This window comes from Carassius carassius, chromosome 33 (assembly GCF_963082965.1).
Source record: "Carassius carassius chromosome 33, fCarCar2.1, whole genome shotgun sequence".
NCBI classification, from domain to species: domain Eukaryota; kingdom Metazoa; phylum Chordata; class Actinopteri; order Cypriniformes; family Cyprinidae; genus Carassius; species Carassius carassius.
This window is the reverse complement of record NC_081787.1, coordinates 8,396,927-8,417,896: the sequence shown is the minus strand read 5'-3', so window position 1 is coordinate 8,417,896 and position 20,970 is coordinate 8,396,927. Positions and strand designations below refer to the sequence as shown.

Genomic DNA, 20,970 nt, shown 5'->3' with positions numbered 1-20,970 from the left:
ATTTTCATCTGCCATTATTTCGGTCTTCAGTGTCACATGAAAATCATTCTAATATGCTGATTCAGTGAACTATTTCTTATTTCTATCAATGTCGAAAACAAATGTGCTGCATTATATTTTACAGAAAACCATGATACTTTTTTCAGGATTTTTTAATACATAGGAAGTTTAAAAGAACAGCCTTTACTTCAAATATGAATATCTTTAAATGGCATCTGTGATCAATTGAATTCATTCTTGCTAAACAAAAGTAATAATTTCTTAAAAATCAAAAATCTTACTGACCCCAAACTTTTGAAAGGTATGATATACTGGTGTACACTGGTAGGATATCAAGATATACATATTTATTTTCTTCTTCCTTTTGGGTTTTAATTTTTTTTTAGGAAAGTGGGGTGATGGAAGAGAAACTTAAAGCAAAAAAACAAAACAAAAAAAGTTCCTGTACAAACCCTTTTTTATTTATTTATTTATTTATTTATGTGTGTCAAATTAAAAATGGATTCTACACTGACAAACTGTTCTCCTTCATTACTCACTACATTTCAATCACGCCACTTTCAACACTTACACTGGACTTCATGTCTAGCAAGGCATGTGATATGTGGAAAAGCACAAACATCTGATATCCAGCTCTTACCTGTCGATGATGACCGGGTCGGAGGGCGTCTCGTTACGATTGCCACAACTTTTCTTGTCACAGCAGCGGCTTATAGAGATGGAGGGAGAGAAAGAGAGAAAGAGAGCATTTAACCGGGGTGTTACTGCACATATGTCAGCACTGACATCAAACACAGTGGAGAAGGAAGAGGTAGCAATTATAAAGCAGTCTTTCTTTGGCTCTTCAAGGCAGACAGTCACTCCTGCTGTACACACAGCACACAATATGCTGCCTCTCGGCCTGTGTATTAGTAATTACCGCTAACAGACTCTCCGACTCAGGGATGGTTACTGAAGGATTAGAAGTGTGGCTGATAACAGGGCAGTTATCTAGTGATGGAGAGAGAAGATGAGGGCAGAGAGCAGGAAAGGAAGAATAAAGGAGGAGAGGTAAAAGTAAACAGGGCACTTAGAATGGACTATTTTAGGGAAGGATTTCAGGTCGAACAGAAGGGGGAAAGGTGCTTTTGTGTGTGTTTTTAAGTGCTGCAAATGTGTTCCCGAAAGAAAATGTTTAATTTAAATATGTATTGTAATCTAACACTTTTATAAATGAATAATTTTAAATTATAAATGAAAACTATAAAAACAAAAACAAATCACTTTACCATTTAAATATAAAATAAGTATTATACATAAAATATATTTCTATTTTTAAATACAATGTTGTGTATATGTATGTAAAATGTTTATTATTATTATTATTACTTAAAATGTATATATTTATGAACTTTATATATACGTATATATACTTTTTTTCTAACTGAAATGTATTTTTATAGTTAATGAAAACAGAAACAGGAGGGATGGGAAGGAGGTGTATACATGATGTCTTCGGTGGATAGAAGTAGGAGTTAAACAGCAGGTGGGGCAACGGGTTCAGGTTTCCCTGCACAGATGGCAGAGGGGCTCGATTGATAGAGAGTTTAGGGCTGTAGGCTTCATGTGATAGTAGCAGAATAGATCTGTGTGTGAGCGGGCTCCTTTAGACCTGATCAGCTTGATAACATGGATTGAGCTTGACCCCTCATTCACACACACTGGTGTCTACGCGCCCTCATTAGTTTGGACACAGTGTGGTCGGGCTTCTGTCTCTGTTTATTCTTAGTGTCGTATTTTTACCTTCCTGTCTCTCTCTGCTCTCATTTTTCTCTCACTCCTCTGAGAGCAGTCAAGTCTTTAGCAATGTTCTCTCAGAAGTGGGTCACACAGGAGCAAAGCTTTCTGGGATGCGTGGGGTGGGCACAGATGGATTTGACACTATGATAACCCAATAGTCAGTCAGAACCCATGGGGAGCCACAACACTGCCGCCCACCACCACCCGTGAACCTCCAACACCTTCGCAGCTTACAACCTCCCCCCTCCCCCCCAATCGACTCTGTACTAATGAGTCCATGCATGCTCTTGCTGCGTTTTTAGGGGGGATTTTTCACCCATTCCGACTCGTTCTGCTCCATCCCAGTGGAGCTACAGGGAGAACCCATAATCTTTAATCTCAAGTGTTTCCTTCTGCTGCGTTTGACGAAATTAAATCCAAATTGCCGCACGTAATTACCAGGATGTGGCCCGCACTGATGCCATTAAAGCTGAACTGCCCTTAGCCCAGCTCCTTTACAGACAGCAGGCTCTAAAATAGCCCCCAAAACCAAATAAAGCAGCATTTCTCCAACTGTGACCACCCAGCCTTTAATAATCTGGCCTTAATCAAGTTGGTGATGTTTTGTCTGCACCACACAAACCAAACCAAACCTCATCAATCTGTGCGTATGAGGATGTGGAACTCCATCATAAAGAGCCTAGAGTTGCGTTTGAACGATTGTTTCTAGCCTTGCCTCTGAGCGAGTTGTTTGGGAAAATGTGTCTCTGTCTCATGCTTGCAGGCCCATGTGGCACCATATGGCTAATGGCAAGGCGTACAGCAATTAACAGCCCTGATTAATGGAGAGCAGTCTAATTGCAGACTGGTAATTGTGTCTTTCTCTCAGCGCAGGCTCTGCATCAAAACACCATATACAGATGAAGAAGAGAAAAAGGAGGAAGATAGAGATGAGAATGGGTTGTTTACTTATTTGAAATACATGCTTTTCCTTTTCGCCTGCTTTTGGAAAGCTCTTTGGTTTGAAACTTTCTGCACCAGTAGCGATATGAGCTTCAGATGTGATCTGTGTTATCCTTCAGTGGCAGATCAAAGCTGACGTGGTGTATGGTACTAAGTGTTTGTCAATACACATCTTTAAATCAGCAACTACCGTATTTTGATAGTGTGTTAATAGAAGGCTGTGTGTGTGTGTGTGTGTGTGTGTGTGTGCGTGGAAGAAAGTTAGTGAGGGGTAGCGAAAGATTGAAAGAGAAAGAGGAGAGAGCCTTGGCTCTCCTGCGCATATTTCATTGTCAAAACTCAAAGCAAGCTGCATTCATTAACTGTGGAATAACAAGAGGATTCTTATTGAGTAATGAGTTTTTCCTTGTCCTAATTAACCAAGCATGAGTGGTATATTTTTAGTAGAAAACTGTTCAAATGCTCTCCACTTCAACCAAATATAGATAAGGACTCATCTCCACAACCCAGTTTTAAGTGCAAGGAATTTATCTTTTGATTTTAATAAAAGGTGCATGACTTTCTCTCGCACTCTCTTTCTCTTGCAGAGGAGGACGTAAATGACCTGGATAGAGATTCAGGAAGGTATAGAGACAAGGATTCCTCTGAACTTAAGGTCCATCTTTGTTCATTTTTCATCTCATGAAAACTCCATTGCTTATGCTGTTGCTACAAGCAGGGATGAGCAAAATTCAGAATTGGCTCACATTTCAATTCAATAATGTGAATTTAATAGGAAGTTAAATATGCATATCTGCAAATAAATGAATAATGGCATAAATATGTATATGTTCCTAACAAAAAGGCTATTATTTATCTACTTTTATGGTACATTTCAGATCTGTATGGGAAAGAGCAGCAAAATCAATTGTATCTAACATATCTATTTATGTTCAGCAGAGTAAAGCAAGTAATACAGGTTTAAAACAACATGAGTTGTTCATGTTGTTTTCATGTTGGGGTGAACTATTACTTAATATCAAGTACATCATCCATCCATCTATCTCTGCAAACCTTCAAGGCTACACTTTCCTCAAAATGGGAAAAATGTTTGTCTTGACAAACTTAGCTTTTTAGTTAAAATGAGTAAAATGAGTTTGGTTAAAAATTATTCAAATTGCAATTCTGCTTCCAAATTGCTCAGTTCAAATTCAGTACATATTCAGGAATTACCATTCAAAATGAACTGTAAAGAAGTGTATTTTTGTGTCTCTGTATTTATTTCATCAAGAAATAAAAAAAGAACCACCAATCACTGAAACATCAGCCTCCAAAAATAGAAATGCTGCCTGGCATCCTGGCAAGCTTTGATTTCTAGGGCTGAGGCAGAGTCTGGGAAAAGAACACTTCTAACTCTGATAGGAAACAGGCTGGCGTAAATTTATCAGGATCCCATGTGGACTTGTGAAAAATTATCTGGGAGTGTCTTGTGTAATAGTGCATCATAAGTCTAAACTCAAGCCTTGATATAAATGTACTGCATCCCTCTTAGATAAAAGTAAACTGTTTATACCAGGTTTGAAGGACGTGTATGATAAATTAAAGAATAATGATCTGACCTTTCAGCAAATTTATAATAATGTTAATCTATCCTCCCCTTACGTCTAATTTTACAACAGAGCTTATACACAGCTGTGTGTGTGTGTGTGTGTGTGAGCAGAAAGCTCAGTCCTGTCACACTAACTCAGGATCCAGAGGTCTACAGTCTTGCCAAGACCAAAATGATGCCAAAGTAAAGCTCTCACAGTCAGCGGGCAGAGCTGTGTTTGGAAGGTTCAAGAGCTTGATTGTGTAATAGTGAAGGAAGGAGTGTGGTGTACAGTGTGTGTTTCTCACCTGCACATGATCTCGTGCGTCAACAGGACCCGGCACATCTCTGGGTTTTTGTCTTGCCCTTCATACATAATTGCCTGGTGAACAAGAGAAGGTGGAAAAATGTAGTTAGAGAAAAATTGACAAACAACATTTTCTCCATGTGGTGTAAACCCTCCAAGCATACACAAAATTCCATGACTAACTCTCAGGGTGTGCAAATTCTATCACGAAAAGCATCGTTTCACTGAAACAAAAACATTATGACATCACATCACACCATACACACACTGCAGCACTTACAGGCGGTTAATGTGACCCTTCTTCCATCTGGCAGAGGACTGCCGTTGAAAGATCTCATGCAGCATGGGAATGATCAGGTTGATTTTAATTCATGTTATCAGAATATTTGTGACGAGTGGGGCAGGGCCGAGGGACATGGGAGCGAGGCCGGTGGAGTGATTGGAGATGAGCTACACCTGTTCGACCCACCGGTCTCGAGGCCCACGGAGGAGATGGAAGGATATAAAACTGGAGCGACGACAGTGAAGGACGAGAGAGGACCAGGCCTGGGCTTTTAGTTGTGTTTTGGTTTTTATTTGCGCGCACCAGTTGTCCGTGAGGGGCTGGTGCGCTGTTTTGTGTTTATTTTGCTTTATTAAAATGTTGTTTGATTGTCCGCCGGTTCCTGCCTCCTTCTTCCCGATGATTATTAGAGTTTATATCATTACAGTGGTGCCGAAACCCGGGATAAGGAGGGACGCGCTGCTGAAGATCCCTCGCCTCTGTGGTGAATTCGCGGTGCCAACGAGCTGGCGAGGAGTGTGCCGCCATGGACGCTCGAGGCGGTGGACTGGAGCGAGTTGCCGGGGACGGGCGAGCTCGCTGCCGACCGCCCACGATAGGGAGGGGCGGCTGCCTCCGTGAGGGAGCGGAGGAGCCTGCGCCATTCGCCAGGTGGCCGGAGCCTGCTGCCATCCGCCGGAACGGGGAGGAGCAGGGAACGGGGGACTCCTGCCGGCTGCCCAAAACCGGAGGAGCCGTCGCCGTCCACCGGGCGGCGGAGGAGTGTCGTGCTGTCCGCCGAGGGCCGTCCAGTGCCACCGCCAGGCACCGCGGAGGAGATCGCCCTGCTGGTGGAGGGCCGAGCAGCGGTGCGTCTGGGAACCTGATTTTTTTTTTTTTTTTCTCCTCTCTCCCCTCTCTCGTCTCTGTCGCTCCTCCTTCCATCTCCTTTTCTCTCGCCTCGCCTGTCCTACCCCCAGGTTCCCGCAGGTCCCCGTGAGCGGTCCCCCCCGGAGGGAGGGGGGGGGGGTAGAGCGCAGTCTCGGGAGTACCCCCCGGCCTGCGAGGGGCGATGGGGGTATGTGACGAGTGGGGCAGGGCCGAGGGACATGGGAGCGAGGCCGGTGGAGTGATTGGAGATGAGCTACACCTGTTCGACCCACCGGTCTCGAGGCCCACGGAGGAGATGGAAGGATATAAAACTGGAGCGACGACAGTGAAGGACGAGAGAGGACCAGGCCTGGGCTTTTAGTTGTGTTTTGGTTTTTATTTGCGCGCACCAGTCGTCCGTGAGGGGCTGGTGCGCTGTTTTGTGCTTATTTTGCTTTATTAAAATGTTGTTTGATTGTCCGCCGGTTCCTGCCTCCTTCTTCCCGATGATTATTAGAGTTTATATCATTACAATGTTCTTTTCATTTGGTCCCATGTTTCACACTCCACACATTGGGCTCTGAATTTCATAGATGTCTTTTCATTTCAGCTAATCAATCAATCAAAACTGCCCTGTGCACCGTGGGAATGCTGTATAGAGCCTCCTTGTGTGGGGTGGGCTGTCTCTGACTGAGCCAGGCACAAAGTGGGCAATTTTAGGCCCACTAACCTGCTGCAATAGAAAACGATCCCTAACCACCTCTATAAGAGCTTAAACTTGGCGCATCATGTTCAGTTATGTGAGAACCAATGGTGTTTGATGTCTTTGATATCAAATATGGTGACAAGCAAAGTGTGAATGTGCACATCTGCGAATCAATGAATAAAGACGTCTGTGTGTTCTTCACAAAGCTTTACTTAAATTATCTATTTTATGCTACTTTTTTTGAGTGATCATTCTGTCCAACATCTCTATTTATGTTCCGCAGAAGAAAAACTCATACAGGTTTGGAGCACTTGAAATTGAGTAAATAATGACAAAAGTTTTTATGTTTGTGTAAATTATTACTTTAAGATCCAATCTAATACATCATTATCACTGGCAACTGACAACTGCCAATTGGTTTTACCTTTACTTCTGATTTGACAAAAACTATTAACGCTAGATTAGAGCTGCACACAATTCAAAATATAAATGTTTGAGACTGAATTACGATTAGATAGATAGATAGATAGATAGATAGATAGATAGATAGATAGATAGATAGATAGATAGATAGATAGATAGATAGATAGATAGATAGATAGATAGATAGATAGATAGAGATTCTCTCCTATCAACTGAAAAGAGACCAATTCTTCAATTCTGAATTTTGTACAATCCCGCATTATATGCTCTTTGCAGCATTCAGCACCATCATTTGTTGCTTGTTGGTTTAATTAAAAGCAGACGTAGAGAATCGAAAGAACTATGTGTGTTTGTTGGACTGTGCAGATTACTGTCCTATTATGTCATACTGCACCACCCTTGCCACAGTGCCCACCCTCCACACGCATCCTGGGCTCACAGATTGGCTAATATTACAGCAAAACAAAACAGGACAGGACAGGACAGGACAAACAGATAAACTGCTTAATAACAGGTCCCTCTAAAGAAGTGTTGTACCCCAGCTAGTGTGAAATAGCCTTCTAGGAAAGATGTATGTGTGTGAGCTGCCATAAGCCTGCATCTGTGAGACTTCATGCATGTGTATGCAATCACGCATGTATTTGTGCATTAGCATGTGTGTGTTTATGTATGCAGCAAGCAGTTGGACTGCCAGACTGGAGCATAGCGAGCCATCTGGCCCAGCTAACACTTCATCCAAAAACCTCAGCTTTGTTTCCATCCTCCAATTCCACACAAGATGTCCCCCACAGCCGTGAATCAGTGACTCTACTCAAAACATACACACACTGCAGCCTATTAACAGGCTGCTCTCTGTCCCACACACACACACAAACACACACACACACAGACTCTTAAACCCGTTTGCCATGAATCACTCTCTCTTTCTCTCTGAACACACATATACATGCCACCCATGGCAACTGAAGACACAGAAAAACAGCTGATGGTTCTAATGAGAAACGGTTTTCCTCACAAGTGCGCAATGCTTTTTCAATTACATGAAACACTTGTTTGAAAACAAGTTTAAAAGTAAAGCATCAGATCCAGAAAAAAAGAACAAAGTTTATTCATATTTCATGTTTTTTTTTTTTTTTTTCTGTCATTGCTGTGACTAGAGGACATAGGTGATCAGGGACATTTGTTTGTTAGGTTTCACATTGCGGAAATGAGGGTCAAGGTCCTCTAAAAGCGCACAAGCATGCATCACTGTCTGAGCCTAGAGCCTCAACCCCGCAGGCTTTCTGAGAGGAAGCGGGAGGCAGAGAGAGCAGTTCAGGCCACACAAAGACGTCCTCTACACCACCACACATTCATTTCATATATAAGACTGGCTATTTATCACACAAAGCCCCTGCAAACAGACTCAGAATAACTCCATACCGAGAACAGTATATAAGTGCCCGGAAAAAGTCTGAAAACAGTTTGTCAATTTCTCCTCAGAGGCAAACACAACAATGGTTGTGCATCCTCCTCTGGATTCGAGCTAGTGCAACACGAAGCGTCATCGGATGGGTTTTTCTTTAACCCCTGACGTCACGTCTGTCATGCAAAGGCAAAATGCAGCATGTTGTTTATGTGTGACTGAACTTCTATTTTAGGACTGTAAAAAGTAAATCTGCTGTGGAGTGATTTGTATTGTAAAAAGTTCTATACAAATAAAGTTGAATCTGAACTGCGTTTTTTTCTTCAGGTTTGTACATCTAACATCACTCTAATACTATTCAGAAAAAAAATAGTGTACTATATACAATATAAATTAAGTATTTAATAAAATGCTAAAACCAAAGTAAATATTTTCAAGATAATTCAGTAAGATAATAATATAAAACAATAAGTATTTAATTTTATAAACAATGTTATATTCCTTCTATCATGTTTCTTCTTAGACAGTAAAAATCGGCCTTGATAATAATAATAAAATATAATTTCTTGTTTTTTTTTTCAGACAGTAAAATTTTTTGCTATAATAATAATAATAATAACAATGAAAAATTGAAAAAACCTTGTCTTAGACTATGATCAGTCTCGGTGCGTTTGGTTCAGTTATGCTCAGATTAAGTAAAAACTCACACTCAGAGAGCATGAAACCAATAACAGATAAGTTCAAATTCAACCGGAAAAATTTTCATGTTTGTGTAGTAGTACTGTGTTTTGTCTATGTGGGACTTTGGTTTAATTAAAAGCAAAAAATAATAATAATAATAAAATTAATAATAATAATAACACTATTGTTTCAAATATCCTCATTTTTCATCACCAAGTTGCAAATAAAATGTCTTTAAGATTGTGGTATATAGTAGCTTTGAATGCTTTTTCTTTGCTACAGATTTCATATTTTCAATGTATATGAGTAGACTTAATCACTAGGATCTTTAGGCCCTCAAAGCTTGTGTGTTTAAATATTTGCAAATTAGTAGCATTAGGCCTTTATGTGGCCAGTGACTCTGACATCATTAGAGTCTCCAAACAGCTACTGATTACAGGAAATATCTAATATAGGAGATTTGTCACTTTGTTGCATGTCGTATACTTTGGGGAAGTGTTTCTGGCATGTAAACACACCCTATTCCGTAATTAACAGGAAATTTATGCACAATTTATGCACACAAGCAGAAAGAACGGTCAAGAGCTCCCTCTCTCCTGTGCAAATTTATTTAGGAATCTGCCTGAAGCTTAGCTCTAGAAAGCACACACACGCAGCAACAGGCAAGCTACAGCTCACAGTTACCAACCAGTTCCAGCCCAGCACTTTTCTGAACAAAGCTCTCCTTAAGGAGGGCCACGGAGCACATGAAACATGCATGGCACGGTGTACCGAGGTGTGTGTGAAGCTTTCATTAGGCCCCCGATGATGTTTTTAATGCATATTTTATATTGCACAAACTGCTCCTCAAACCAGTGCTGCCTTGAACTGACAGCCTCATCTGAGGCATGTAAACAATGCACTGTAAATACATGAAAACACATTTCCCTCTTTGTTACCATCACGCTAGCGTGTCAGCGCAGTGTGTGTGCGCATTAAGCCCGTGTATGTGATTCACTTTTGTTCTGCGCTTCAGCTGTTGAGGTAAACAGTTGGATGGAAGGATAGAGAGTGAGGGAGAGAGTCTTTTACTGCATTGTCTTCATCAGATCTGTCACAAGCTCATGCATTGATCACAGATATAGCCTGTCAGTTTGACACACGCTCCATCTCTCCTTACCCGCTCCAACCGTTCCCACAGGCAAACAGGAAAAGCGTATATGCATGAGCATAAGACGAGTGCTGAATATGTCCATTTTCATGTGCTTAACGCGAACCATTTCTTGATTTTGAAACAAATTTGATCCTTGCAGCTCTAGCCCAAGTTGTTTGATTGTCTCTAATAGCTGTGTGTATGTACAGAAGCTAACTGTGTGGTCAGGCAACTGGACTTTACCGCCTTTCTAAGTGCTAAAGAGAAGAGTGTGTTGAACAGCTCTATAAACCTGCTCATCAGCCCTCCCGGCCCAACACTGCCAAAGCCAGCACATGCAGAGAGGCGCTCTGTAGCCTCTCTGTACAGAGTTATGGGGCTTTGATGGGAAATCTTAAACACATTGCGAGCACTCCTCAGCATATGTAGGCTGACTGCTCACCGCAGAGTGGTTTTGGACCGGGTTTTCTGAAAGGCATCTAAAGACCAGCTAACACTCTGTCATAACCTAAGCTGTGTTTCATGCTGACATGGATGAAAAACACTTGGCGCAGTCAAATGAGAGCGAGAGCAGAAAAGTCTAAAGAGGAGCCAGAAATAAAGCCAGCTTGTCTTAACACTTTGTCTTAAAAAACAAAAAACAAAGGTGTGTTAATCATTAGCAAAATTTTGACAAAACTTGTGTATTGTCAATAGTTTACTGATGTCACTTTCATACCAAACAGCTTTCTGTTGGTCATTACGGTGAAACCATGTGACTAACTTGAATACGCTGCGAAATCTGCATTTGTACATTTTTCTCCCTCAAAAAATATAAAATCCTGATTACGTTGATTCCTATTGGAATTACTGAATTTCGCACTCAAAAAGTCGTTGAACCAAAGTAAATATATCTTGACCTTTGCAAAAAGGTATTGTACGTACGTTTGAGAAAAGGATTCTGGGAAATGTAGTGAAACCTGCTGAAAGACCTGAGCAGTACGCCAACACATGATATTCACCATGTTTTTGGACATACCATGTTAATATCAAGTACATACACTGTCAGAAACAAAAATAAAAAATATTTACCTTGTCACTGTTACCCTTAAAAAGATAACTTTTTTACCTCAGTGTAACAATACCGTTTAGGTACTACTATGAACAGTTTAGGGGTAAAACTGTACAGTTGTTCCTTTATAAGTACTGCCACACTGACAAGCTTTTGCACCCCTAAATGTGTCAATTTTGCAGATTTCTAGTAAATACCAAGTTTATTTCAAAGTACCATGCTTTACTATCTGATACTAGCTAGCATGTTGACTCGGCTGCCAAACTTTCTTTCACACACACTATCTCTCTTTCTCGCTCACTCAGTGGCACCACATCATTAACAGGTATGGCAGGACCGTTTGCCACAGAAATAGCCAGTAAATCAGTTGGTAATATTTGTGCACGTGGTAGACAACCCTGGGGAGATAAACGGCTATTTATTGAGACACTCAGTGAAAGGCTGAGCCAAGGCCAGTTCCCCTGGCCACTGTATTTACCTCAGGGGTGTCAGAGAACAGTCTCTCTACCTCAGCGCAACGCTTATGCCTTTCACCCACATACATAAATCTGTCCCACTACACGCCGGCCAAACCGCTGAGCAGAGCGAGGGCAAGAATTAGCATCAGTAACAGCACCTAACTTCTCACACATAAACATTCATGCAAAGGAAATTATAAACCACAAACAAATCACACAATACAGAAAGAGGAACTGTTTGTGCCAAGTGTAACATCCAGGGATTTTGTAGTAGGAATTTCTGAATAGAAATGAATGATTTAGGTCATGAAAAGAGTGAAAATGTAATATAATACATATTTTTAAAATGTATTATTTAAAAGAAATATAGATGATTGTAAAATTAATATAAAAAATTAAGACATTAATTTATCGTTGTTTTAAAAATATATACAAACTATAATATATTAAAGAACACAATCTGCAGAAGACTAAAGATGATAAAACACTAAAAGATGAGTTTTAGTATTTCTCTCACTCTCCACTTCTCAATCAGCACACATACACACATAATGAAGAACAACAGTAGCAACAGGGTGGAATAATAGTGTAAGTGTGCTGGCATGTTAAAAATCACATGATGTACAAGGCTGTTTGTCACAATGCCTGCAAATTACTTCATATCTACACACACTTCATCTTGCCTGGACACACACACACATACATACATACATACATACATACATACATACATACATATTACTTGTCATACAAAATTACTATTAAGAAAACAGCTCATAAGAAATACAATTATTTTAGATATTAATCAAAATAACTCTGCATATTTATTTGATAACAGGTGTATTCTAAATTTACAATAAAATTTTGAACTATTGTCACACTTCTTGAATTGCAACTATTTGCATTGTTGAATACACTTCCCTAAAGTGTCTTCAAAACAACATTTCTAGACAGAGATCATGAGAGAGGAAGCGAGGGGGCGAGTGGGAAAAAGAGAATGAGAGAGGGGGAGAGCCTGTTTCTGTTTTAGGGGGGAAAGGAAGAGCGCCACATATAAGATTGTGAGGTCACTCTCGCTGCCCTGTGTTTTCTCATATGAGTTTTTCTCCATGGTTCAAGCTCAGAACCTGCACAGTTAATAAAACAAGCTATAACCATATGTTTGTTCATAACACACAGCACAACACATTTGAATATGCACAGATAGATCCATCGTCACTGCATGAGAGTCAGGCACATACACACTCAAAGTATGCTGTTTAAACATTGAAAGGCACCGCTGGATAATCCCCTGTGACAGACAATGAATACAACTGAAAGTCTCTTTGTTTCTTTCTTTCTCTCTAGCCATCAATCTCACTGTCACACATATGCACATAAATACATGCATATGCTCAGTCATCTTAAATGATGTCCCAGGGAGAGTATGTCATATTTAAATACTAACCGATCCTCGTGCCCCTGAGGCATCCTAGAGTGTGTAACCCCAAACTCACCAGGGTGCACGGCACACATGCACGCGTTCACTCTCACTGCAAATCACACACAGACTTTTACACCAGACGATTCACCTACCAACTGTGGGGAATTTGAAATAACGTCTTACCTGTTTGGTCATTGAGTCAATCAGGCGTACATAAAAGTCCTGTTCTGTTCTGATGCCTATAGAGGAGAGAAGATAAGTCTTCTTTAACTTGCAATAAAATGCAGGACATGGATCAGAAATTGAATCTGGCAGGTATATATTTAACATTCACAATAGCATGGCTTTAATACAAAATAGAATCTTCAAATGTCTAGACAACCCAAACCAATATAGACTCCAGACAGTGTTAAAGGATTGTGGAAAAAAACTGCTTTGGATGAAACTCAAACTTATATAGACTCACATACATAAACTAATATAAAAATAGCTTTAAGAAAGAAAAAGCATGTATATAAAAAATGTGCAGCTTACAAAATATTGAAATATACATAATCAAAAACAACAATTACAGGCTATATATGTTCAAAACGTCAAATAAAAAGGTTTAAGAACGTGAGAGCCTGGCGCAACAAATTTTCTAACGCCTGGTTGTCATTTTCCACATTAGCAGACAGAAAAGAGTGTACTTTCATTATGGCCAGGCCATTAGCTTCCATCAAAAATTAAGTGCATATTTCTGGAAAACGCGTAGCCGGAAAAGTGCACTAATGGGGATCGTTTTGTGCTTCATTAATGTTTATAGTTAAAACGCTTCGAATTTGCTGCGCATTTTAATCTCTTTTGTTTGAACAATTATGCGAATTGTTATAACAGTTTATTGTTATTATTATTATTTCAGAACATTCTATTAATTTTAATCAGTTTTAATCAGTTTGATCTAGCTATATAATTAATTATTTATACCTTTGTCACCCCTCCTTGTCGTTCTATCAGTCTCGCCGTCTTTTTATTTTATTCACATTGTCGCGCTGAAGTAAATCCCTAATGTGTTTATGCAAAGCTCAATGAGTCTTAGATGATGCGTTCCTTCTTACCGTTGCTGTAAAGAAGCTGCAATCTGTAATGGATCCCATTGTTTGTCTTTTCCCCGGTAGTTTCCTGCAAAAATAAATTCGATGGTTAGCAAGAAACCCCTATTTGACTATTTCCGACGAGCCCCATGAGTCAGACAGCTATTCCCCTGCGGACCAGGAGGCCGGAAAAATAAACCCTGCAAACGCGCATTAGCCAGTCGAAACAAAACCAATACAAAATATAGTCATTTTCACTGAGAAACAGAAATGGTTAAAAATAGTCTACTCACGTCTTAAAAGAAAAAAAAAGTTTTTTGTATTGTACAGTGCGATTTCACAATTCAGTAACAACGTGCCTGGGGTATAGACGTGTACGAAGTGTCTAAATATACAGTAAGCTTTAATGAAATCAGCAGACACTTTGCTCAGGTTAATTTACAAATGCTTACAAAAAATTATAATAATAATAATAATAATATTTGCCTAGAATATTTTTAAAGCATCATATGGTCCTTCACAATAATACAAAAATAAAAGTTTATTTTTAATAGCATCTTGAAAGGGAACATTAACTTTATGACATTAGGTTATCACTGTAACATTTCTGCAATCTATACAGATGTGTTAGTAAATGGGAAAATATAAAACTTGAGGCTCGCTTAAAATATAAGGGATGAATATGTGAAAATAAAAATAAAATAGTACTTAAATGGAGGTTTAAGAGATTCATGACAGAACAGTAATTTAATGCAAGAAAATGATTTATGAAATATATAAGCTTTACACTCTAGGGTAATATCAATGTAATTTTATCTATTATTCTTTAATAATTATCAGAATTGACAAGTCATTTTCATTCAAATTTGCAAAACCATTATGCAAAAGAGAACGTTTCACTTGCCTTTTCTTTTTCAACAAATCCAACAAAAGTAGTTCTTTCAATTTCCACGGGTTGTCCTTGTCTGTCGTATAGCGCTAAAACGAAGTGGAAGAAGTTGGATTTGCGAAGATTTGAAGGAGGCTGCTTCTCAAAGTGTGCTCGAGCAAGACCCACTCCACTATGAACACACAAGACAGACGGAGAGAGGATGAAATATGTATAAATGTATATTTAAAAAAACAAAACAATATTTGTGTGATTATTTAATTACAATTTCCTAAAAAGGTTAAAGGTTTTATTTTATTATTATTTTTCAATTTGCAGTGCAAAAATGTACTTTTGACAGTTTAATAGTTTAAACAAATATTAATATAGTCTATAAATGTCTTTTAAAAACAGAAATTAAAACTGTATGTAAACGTTTTGATTATTTGTATTCTCTTAAGTAGCATTTTATAACAATAATACATTTAATTGTTGTTAATCAAAAATAATGTAAACCTAGCTGAATGTTCAGCTGCTTGTGGCAAACTATAGGTCTGGATTGTTTTTCAAATTCAGTATTTAAAATTGAAAGCTACAGAATCAATGCAAAAAAAGAAAAAGAAAATGTCTATTTTAACATTAGAAATAATACCGATAGAAGAAAAAGAAGAAGAAGAAGAAGAAGAAGAAGAAGAAGAAGAACGTTTTAATGTGGCTTGCAACTCAAGCATTGTCTGTTGGTGTCAACAGCACGCATAGAGGATGCTATGAACTTATCGCAAGAATAAATCAATCTCTTTGTCACCTGCTTATTAATAAGCAGATATCGCGCACTGATTAGGATGATATACAAGAGCGTTTTGAGTCGTCCCAGGATGATAAGCGCGCAATATTCCGTGTAGTTGTTCCCGTAGCACTGAAGACCGCCGCCGGCTTACCTCTGAGCGGCTATGTTTGCATCCAACACCCCGGCACCCTGCATCCATGTCCGGACAGCGTTCATCCCGGCACCGATGGGCTCTTCTTTCATACTACTCCCGCTCCTTTGAATGCTGTCTTGAATCCCGAACATGAAAACAGACTCCTGTCACCGTCTCAGTCGGTGCTTGCTTCTTTTGATCGCTCCGTTAAAAAAGACAGTGAGAAGTGTATGGGTGAGCAGGTGTCACCGCGTTTGTCTCTATTAGCGCTTCCCCTCTGAAACAGAAAATAGAGCGACGTGCCAAAAGAAACGCGAGATGTCAACATCCAGGTTTGGGAACACCGTGCAAAAAAAAAAAAAAACTAGCAACAACTGCAAGAGTAGCCTAGACTGGAGGTCTCTTTGGTCTTCCGTGAGCAAAAAAAGAAAAAGAAAAAAGAAAAGAAAAAGTAAGAAAAAAAAGTCTAATGTCACTTTAAGAAACAATAGGCTCAAGAACGGGCTTCACTAAGGGTCAGATCAAATGTCATCATCCAAAGACTATTTTTTTCTTTTATTTTTTTCCTTTCCTGTCTTTCTCCACAAAGAGAATTCTCTGATCAAATCACATGAATGAGCAATGAAATCAAACAGGAGATGTGGACCCTTGTGGAGACAGCTCCCTCGCTGTTCTCCTTGTTCAAACGGGAGTGATTTGTGTCCTTTCCCAAAGGAATCCGATTTGACCGTCTCTGGGAACTAAACACAAGCAAACTAACCCCAAAGGGAGGAGGAACAGGAGGGGGAGTGACTGCGCACGCAGGGCCGCCCCCCGAACATAAGTAAACCTGAACTACCATTAGCTGTCCACCCAACCACGAAGCCCGTCGCCTAATTAGATATCACAGCGCGCCCTGCCCACTTAGCGAGCGCGAGTTTAGACAGAAAACTAGAAAGAAGTCATGTGCGCGTTAAATGTCACTCGAGTAACTGCCTACCGGAGCGCGCGAGTGAAACCAAATTGAAGTGGTTCACATGAACACTAAGTTGATTTTTTAGTATTGCAAGTTTATTTAAAAAATAAATAACTTTCAATGATCGGACTTTTAAAGGGGATTTTCAAGGTTCGTCTCGACATGTTCAAGTTTGTCTTTTGGCGCCCGTGGCACAGTTAAGCAAAAATCAACTATCATAAATATATATATATATATATTTTTAACAAAACGCAACAGTTTTTGTGAAAAAAGTAATTAAAATAAAGTGCTAGATGACAGTCTTTTTTATTTGTTTTTATTGAAATATCGATAATGGTCCTGACACAAAGTGCTCAAGCATCCTACTGTTGCTATGGTTACCTGCTAGGCAGACGCTATTTCTGTTTTTGAGCGTTTGTTAACTCTTACTAACTTTTGTAATATAACTTTTGTTCTTCCTGAAACAACCCCAAGCAGCCGCGGTCATGTCAGAATATTTGTTCTTTATTTAAACCATGTTTGTCAAATAAAATGTATTAAGACCATGATGAAGTAAAGAGAGATCATTTGTCATCGAAATAATTACACGAGAGTTTGTATTAGCCTAAATGCATGTAGGCTAGAGACCTTAGTGCATGTGACATGTTTGACAACTAATACGAAGAAATTAATAATTGTGTCATAATTAGTCCTTAAAATATTTAGTTAAAAAGACATATAGGCTAACATTGCACTAAACCAGGTCAGATTGCACAGATCAATTATCAATTAAAAAATTATTACTAATATGATCAAATTATTTAAGAGGCATACATTGTATTAAAAAAAACATTGCTGATAAAGAAGTAGCCTAATGTACAGATATTATAATCCATAAAACACATGTTCTGGTAAAGATTAAACGCATCAAACAAAACATGAATATTCAGACCTAAACTGTTTAACAGCTGCTTTGTCAGATTCGATATAAAACTAGAAGAGTACCTAAATGCTGGCAGCGCAAACCAATATTTTTTTTTTCAAACAACAGCAGTTCTGTTTAGATTTAGAATGCAACTATAACGCTTTATTATAGGCCTATTTTAGAAATGTGCAAAAATGAGCATATGCATGCACAGGAAATAGATATTGTAGCTACTACCAGACCTTAATGAAATCCTCTGCAGTGGACAGAGGAAGTGTAAGAGAGTCCCGTCCAATCCAGTGCTGGTCAGGCAGAGGGAAATTCTGCTCCCCCTGGGTCCCTGTATATTTATATTCCCACACAGCAGTTTTAAGTGGCAGAAACTACACAAGTCTCAGTCTCAGTGTCTCAGTGGAAACGGTGTATTTTCATGTGTCCAAATAAGAAACAGACCTGTTATTTAGCTATATATATATAGCTTCAAGTGCGTATGTGCGTGAAAAAAAATATATTTTCACAAAAATAAAAAATAAATAATGTGTCCGTGTTTATAATAATTATATAAAAATGAACGTTTATATAATCCTATTGCTGACAGCGACCAATTCTATTTGATTTGTAAAACAGATGTTCACATAAAACACGCTGTCGTTGATGAGTAACCATATAACTGAACTGAATTACGATAAAATAAATCATAATGTAAAACAAAGTTCTTGTCACGTGAGATAGATTAATTCAGTCTGTAGGCTATTGTCAGTTTCAAACGATAAGGCCGCATGTCAACGTTTTATATATTTATATATAGGCCTATTTATATAAAATAGTCTATTAACGTTGTCGAGTAGTTTTGATAGAAAGCAGTATGCAGAATGCAAGTCCATACAAGTCCTATTTATATTTTAATGCGTCAAGGTCAGACTGCGAGAAAGCAACTCAATTATAACTGTTCATTAATGTAACAAACTAACCAGTTGGCTATTAGCCTACGTAGGCTACTTCTGATTTGGTACCATCTCAGTTTGACGTTACAGAGAAGTGGAGAAATACGAGTTTCAGCTGGTGATGATTATGACAACTGCTAACAAAGTGTGGATATTTTGTACATACTATAACGACAGAGTCTGTGATTTGTGGAAACGAAAAGAAATAGCATTAAGTGTTCTGGGCTCCTCAGAGAACCGGACACAGGAAGCGCGTGGTTAATCGTTGACAGCCCAACATTGCCATCTTATGGCCACACGTGGAAACATATTAGCAAATTATAGATATAAAAACTAAAGACATTGTCTTTTTTTCTTTATTATTATTATTATTATTTTTGTGAAAAAAAAAAGTTAAATATGTCAAGAATAGTTATCATATTTTTAGTGACAACGACATGAATTATAATCCATGTTGGATTTTCATGTTTTTAGATTTTTAACAAAAAAATTAGTTACCCAAAGGTGGGATAAAATGCCCCCAGTCTGCCCCCATCTACAGCATAATTATAGTACAGGCAGGTTTAGCTTAAAATTAAATAGAATATAATCAATAATTATAAATTACAAAATTATAGCCTAATTGAAAACTATTTTTAGCTGATGCTAACTGGCTAACTAACTAGCTAAATATTTTTATTCAGCCAACTAGTTAGAATATATTTGATGGAAAAACAAAGGATCTGATGTTCAGAAAAGAATATGACTAACTACAGTAAGTTGTGCCCCCTGAGGGCGTTTTACCCCGTTAAATTTTGATGAATGATGTCATTCTCATTTTCTTAACACATACTCCCTATCTACAGGCCTTACTGTTATAATATCATATATAACTGTGATGTTCTACGAAACACCTTTTTTTTCTTACTGCTGAAGATCAGTCTGTTTTCTCTCAGGTACATCACCAGTGTAAGCTTTATGGTGAACACTTCTACATCACTCTTGTCAACGTACTATAGTCTATAGTTACAACAAAAATGTATCTTGACCCTATGTAGTGGTTATTTAAAAAAAAAAAAAAAAAAAAACGGTAGGTGTTTGTTTTTTCCCCACTCTACCCTAACAGAATATTTGGCTAAACTGTCCTTATAAAAAAATCAGAATTAACTGTAATAGTAGACTTATACTTATATTCTGGTTCCGTGAGGAAAATGTACCTAGGGATTATCTGGCCTGTCCAAAATGACAGAGTGTTTTGTACTTGGTTTCACATGTATTTTCTCTCTCTCTCTCTTCACACTGTGCTCAAATATTGCGGGAGGATGCATATACCATAACCGTTTATTGCATTTTCGAATCAGCAAATGAGTTATGTTAAAAGAATATAGTTAGGACTATGATGACTGCAGAGATTAGGGGCAAACAGTAACTCTATAAGGGAGGGAAGGAAAACGAATGATCTTCAGACCTCTAAAAGATTGTGAGTCAGGAAATGTGTACATATCATGTCGGTGTCTCTTCATCAGATGTTTTGATGGTTTCAGCAGTCTGACATTACCTCAGCACTCAGGTGTAGGTCTGTTTGATTCATCACAGGTGGCTTTAAGAGCCCTGTAGGTCTTATTTTGCTTCAGAAAGGCACTTAAAGAAAGCCAGGACAAAAGTTTAATAGCTTAGGTTTAGATTCATTCTGACATTCAGACTCACATTCAGGCATATTTCACTTAATTCAGCTGCAATTCAAACAGAAGTTAGCCTTCACAGAACACACATTTATGCTGTATTTCTAAGGAGGATAAATTCAGAATGTTAATAGGATTATTCTAACTTTCAATAACTAACTAAGTACCAGTTTTTTTACATCATGTCCTAGATTATAGAACTCAAGAGTTTTTAATGTTATCTCCAACAACAGTTAAACAGTCAATATTTAAATTAAAAAATGAAATGCTAAAAACTAAAGAGGCATTTGAAATGCTACAATTGAATAAAGAGACCACACCATTATAATATACAATATGAAAAATGGATATTCATTTTGAAATTTGCAAAAAAGGTAACCTTAAACAATTATAATTATTAATAAATAAATAATAATGTTTGAATTAATAATGAGTTCTTTTTTTATATTATTAATAATTTTTATTAAATTAATAGTAAATATTAAATTATTATTTTCATCATCATTGCAGCTGGGTTTAAGAGCCCTTGTAGGTCTTTTTACGATTTAGAAAGGCATTGTGGAAGAAAGCCAAGACAAATGTTTCATACTTTAGGATTGGATTTATTCTGACATTCAGGTTCACGTTCAGACTTCAGGC

The 20,970-nt window shown here is 38.3% G+C and overlaps 1 protein-coding gene and 1 long non-coding RNA gene across 3 annotated transcripts in view; one reads left to right on the top strand and one right to left on the bottom strand.

Moving 5' to 3' along the window:
* The window catches only part of LOC132113679 (transcription factor COE1-A-like), a 129,213-nt gene extending 112,962 nt beyond the window's left edge, over positions 1-16,251 (bottom strand). For both annotated transcript variants that reach the window (XM_059521584.1, XM_059521585.1), the window contains exons 1-6: positions 15,886-16,251; positions 14,984-15,140; positions 14,104-14,167; positions 13,190-13,245; positions 4,597-4,670; positions 641-709 (exon numbers count right to left, since the gene is read on the bottom strand). In XM_059521584.1, coding sequence (XP_059377567.1) covers positions 641-709; positions 4,597-4,670; positions 13,190-13,245; positions 14,104-14,167; positions 14,984-15,140; positions 15,886-16,019 — 554 coding nt within the window. In that variant the 5' untranslated portion in view covers positions 16,020-16,251. The remainder of the gene's footprint in view (positions 1-640; positions 710-4,596; positions 4,671-13,189; positions 13,246-14,103; positions 14,168-14,983; positions 15,141-15,885) is intronic.
* The window catches only part of LOC132114224 (uncharacterized), a 534,277-nt gene that overhangs the window by 451,522 nt on the left and 61,785 nt on the right, over positions 1-20,970 (top strand). The gene's annotated exons all lie outside the window — the stretch shown is intronic.